The 3,917-nt window shown below is 30.6% G+C and overlaps 1 protein-coding gene across 1 annotated transcript; it reads right to left on the reverse strand.

Annotated features, from left to right (window-relative positions):
• Window positions 1–940: 940 nt before the first annotated feature.
• On the reverse strand, window positions 941–3,340 carry LOC145076966 (golgin family A protein (DUF1664)). The gene is made up of 11 exons (XM_079022753.1): window positions 3,184–3,340; window positions 2,732–2,865; window positions 2,548–2,629; window positions 2,400–2,470; window positions 2,207–2,308; window positions 2,029–2,118; window positions 1,872–1,946; window positions 1,710–1,742; window positions 1,548–1,628; window positions 1,393–1,452; window positions 941–1,301 (listed from the first exon to the last, which is right to left on the reverse strand). Exons 1-11 carry the CDS (start codon window positions 3,236–3,238, stop codon window positions 1,134–1,136), a joined length of 951 nt encoding a protein of 316 aa, XP_078878879.1. The 5' UTR covers window positions 3,239–3,340; the 3' UTR covers window positions 941–1,133.
• Window positions 3,341–3,917: the final 577 nt, after the last annotated feature.

The following is a 3,917-nucleotide window of genomic DNA, read 5'->3' on the forward strand; positions in this document are numbered from 1 at the left end:
AAAGTGGAGAGTTAGTTGCTACTCTTTGTTTTAATTAAAAGCAATTACTCTATGGTTTTAATTAAACCGATTTCCAAAAAACCTTTAGCCCTTCAACTCGTAGGCTTTTCCACTCACGTCTTCTTGGCTCTCCCTATCAATTACTATACGATGGAAAAGTAAGTCTCATACACTTCAAAAATTTGATTTCAAAAGCATAGCCATCAAATTTACAAGAATCTCCGTCCACATAATCTGAATTACATCCCTCTTCCTTGCAATCTGGTAATTTTGTATTTTATCTACTTGTTTATGACGGTATTCTCATCTGCATCTCTGATTATCATATAAATTCTGTTAGTCGACTTAGTTTTCCATTTTCATTATATATTGTTAGTCAAACTCGCAACATTATGCTAATAAGAAATCGCATACACTGATACACATAATCAGAAATTGCTTTGTATGATGTCAGTCAAAGTTAGACGTGCTTTTGTATGTTAGTTTAAATGAAAATTTATCTGATATTCTCTATTACTCAAAGTCAAGAATGTATCATTTGTATGTTGTTAGTCAAAATCGAAATTTGCATTTTATGATTTTTTTATGTTAGTTGAAATCAAATTCATGCTTTGTGTCTTGTTATGATTTTTGTTTTTGATTTCGAAGTTCTTTGACACGTAATTGTTGAGGCTCCAACTTAGAACAAGAGATTGCCTCTTTGAAATTAAAGGTATTTGTATTCTTTTACTTGCTGAAAATTTGAATTTAGGGTATTAAGTTTTTATTAATTAAGATTATATTATGTTTGTTGTTTTGTAGGTGATGAAGAATTATGTTTAGGACTTAATGAAGAATTATGTTGTTTTGTTTCATAAGTTTGAAGACATTTGTTACCATTTTATATTATTTTGTCGTGTTTGTTGTTTTTTAAGCATTGATTAAGTAAAATAACAGATAATTTATGCAAACCAATCACATAAAACCACTTGGATTTTTACAATCTATATTTCCAATTTCACATTTCAAACTTCATAGGCAGCGGATCATACCACCATGTTTGCTATTATTCACATTTCGTATTACAATTAACCAATATTTTTTGTCAAAATTTATAAATCACAACAAAAAAAATGAAATAATTTCACAACCCTTTAGCCAATCATATCTTTCGCAAATGACAACCCCACTGGATATGTCCTGTGAAATCTTGACTTTGAATTATTTTCATTATCTTTCTTCACCTTTTTTGTGTTTGTTTTATTCAAAATTGCATTCTTTTTTGGATCCAAATCATTTGATTCTGTAAGAAACTGAAGTCCCTGAAAGATTAAACTTAAAAAAATGTTAACCACAAGAAATAGCAACTTAACTTTATAAATAATCAATTTACAATATATGAACTCAACAAACCTTTAAAGAAGTGTCCTCAAATGTGATTTTTGATTGTTCTCCAAGCTTAGCTTCAATATCCTATTCAAAGTTCATTGATTTTGTGTATTATAAAAATAAAAAAATATATATATGAAAATAAAAATAATATATCAAAGTATGTTGCCATATCTGACCTGAAAAAGCTTAGCATTTATCCCATCTTTGATTCCTCCAGCCACTTGACATAAATAGTATAACCCTGAATTTGTCACATCCTTTATGCAAAAACACATTATTTTAATTAAAACAGATTCACAATTAAAAAAATAAAAAAAAAAGAAAATAGAAATTCCTACCTGCTTTCCTTCAATAAGGTCTATTTTTCCTTCCTGTGATAATAATCATCATTAATTAGTAATTAACTAATTACATTAATAATTAATAAACAAGAACAAAGAAGTGAAGTTTCACATTTATTAATAATATTAAAAAAAAAAAAAAAAAAAAAGGAAACTTACAAGTCCAGCCACCATTTGATGGATCATATCAATGTCATAACCTATTTGATTAAGATTCGACCTTACATCATTTACCTGTGTAAAATTATAAACATTTTTAAGTATAAAATTATGATAAAAAGTTAATTTTATATAAATTATAAAGTAGGAGACTTACATCATTTGAAATAAGTGTACTTATTTCCTTCTGTTCATCTAATTTCCAGTCCAAGTTTTCAAGTCTCTTTGATAAATGTCTCTTTGTAGACTGCGTATTAATTCCAATCACAAATATAACAAGCAAAACTTTTATAAAGAGAATATTATAAAATTTATGGATTTGATGTTTTACTTACAGCTAATGCATCAGATACATTCTCTAACTGTTTTGAAACTGTGGACACAGCATTTGCCATATTGTTCTTGGTTACAAACATAACATCAGACAAAGACAAACCCTGAAAATTTTAAAAAGTTAATAAAGTAATAAAGTAATAAACACATCCAATCAAGTAATTTTGTGGATTCAAGAAGTTTTGGTAGTCTTACTTTCCACCACATATAACAATACCCCATTGCTCCAAGGGCTGCAGCTGGCATCAAATAAGATGAGTAACCCCCTGTATATTCATGAAAAAGATGTTGATCATATGAACAACTAAGAATAAAAATGGAGTTTTAGACAAAAAGGTCATACCACTAGAAGTAGAATTTCCATTAAAGATTGTAACAGGACGTGAGAGGGACAACTCACGAATCTCTTGTGCCAATTGTCGAATCTGAAGTGAAGCCAAGAATGAGATGAGAAAACTATTTAAGAAGTAATTTGTTAAAGATAATAAATGTATTCTCAAATCTCAATTCTACTAGTTTTCAAATACCTGAGCTGCAAGAGCTGCACTATCATACTTTCCAGGTGTGATTTCAACTTCATTAACACCTTTCATCAACTCCTGAAGCTCTGATATTACATCAGAAAGCTTTCCACTTCTCAAGATAACAGAACTAGTCAGACCTATTCAGCAAAGAGACGATACGGATTACAACATGTACAAACTGGAAACAAAACTACAAAATCATTCTACAAGCAATAAACCCTAAAATTTTCAACAATAAGTAATAGACGTAAAATGTTCGGGCGTAATTCATGAGGAACAGAAATTGTTATCAGGATAAAGACCAAAATTTTGCAGCAATAACCAACGGAACGTAGTTTTAGCTTCAGATCATAGAAATTTCCAACCATTCAATAAGATTACCCTAAAATAAGCATACGATTTCGAATCTCGAAGTTCTAGGGTTCGTAAAACAATTTGCATATACACAAACGCACCTGCTCCGACGAGGATCAGAACTTTGGAGGTGCTAACTCCGGTTTGCATTGCCATTTTCGTAGTTTCGGATCGATTGGCGCCTTCCGGCGGGGCAATGGAGAATGGGAAAGACCGAAGCCGAAGCGTTGAATGTCAAAAACGGTAAGGATTGCGTATGTGGATGGAGCATGATTCTGTTGATGTCCGGAAAATACTTTTCATTTTTGGCCCTTCAAGTTATGGTTAAGTTTAAAATACGTCCTTGAGGTTTTTATTGTTTTTGATCCTTTTTTTATTCGAGGATTGTTCCTTAATTGATTAAATGGATTTAAGCTCATTTCTAGTTTTAGAATATGAACAAGGGAAGATGTCCATGCTCCGCATGGATCCGAAAGGGTTTTGTTTTCCGTTTCATTTTGTATAAACGGAATACAGTTATTGCAACCAAACATGCAGTGGAATGGAATCTCATATTACAATTCCGCTATAATTTATGAACCAAACAAACCCTAAAAGCATAAAATGAGAGATGAATATAAATGAAACTGGTGGTTGTCGAGGCCAACACAAATAATAACCCTAAATATCACACACTAAAATAGTGTATAGTGGTAAAAGGGTCGAATCCACGGAGACTAGTTCAATTTATAATTTTATGAGAAATCTCTTTGTAAAAATACTTGGAATATGACAATAAATTGAAAATGGGGGTTTTTGATGTTTTGAAATACTTGAAACAAACTAGAATTAACTA

The sequence above is a fragment of the Lactuca serriola genome, chromosome 9 (genome assembly GCF_051521515.1).
Source record: "Lactuca serriola cultivar US96UC23 chromosome 9, Lser_US96UC23_V15, whole genome shotgun sequence".
NCBI classification, from domain to species: domain Eukaryota; kingdom Viridiplantae; phylum Streptophyta; class Magnoliopsida; order Asterales; family Asteraceae; genus Lactuca; species Lactuca serriola.

What these genes read in the sequence shown, in the direction of transcription:
- LOC145076966 (XM_079022753.1), bottom strand. Translation starts at nt 3,238, where the DNA reads ATGGCAATGCAAACCGGAGTTAGCACCTCCAAAGTTCTGATCCTCGTC. An exon ending in ATCAAATGGTGGCTGGACTT is followed by an intron (nt 1,743 to 1,871) that starts GTAAGTTTCCTT and finishes TTATTATCACAG; the next exon opens with GAAGGAAAAATAGACCTTAT. An exon ending in TAAATGCTAAGCTTTTTCAG is followed by an intron (nt 1,453 to 1,547) that starts GTCAGATATGGC and finishes AACTTTGAATAG; the next exon opens with GATATTGAAGCTAAGCTTGG.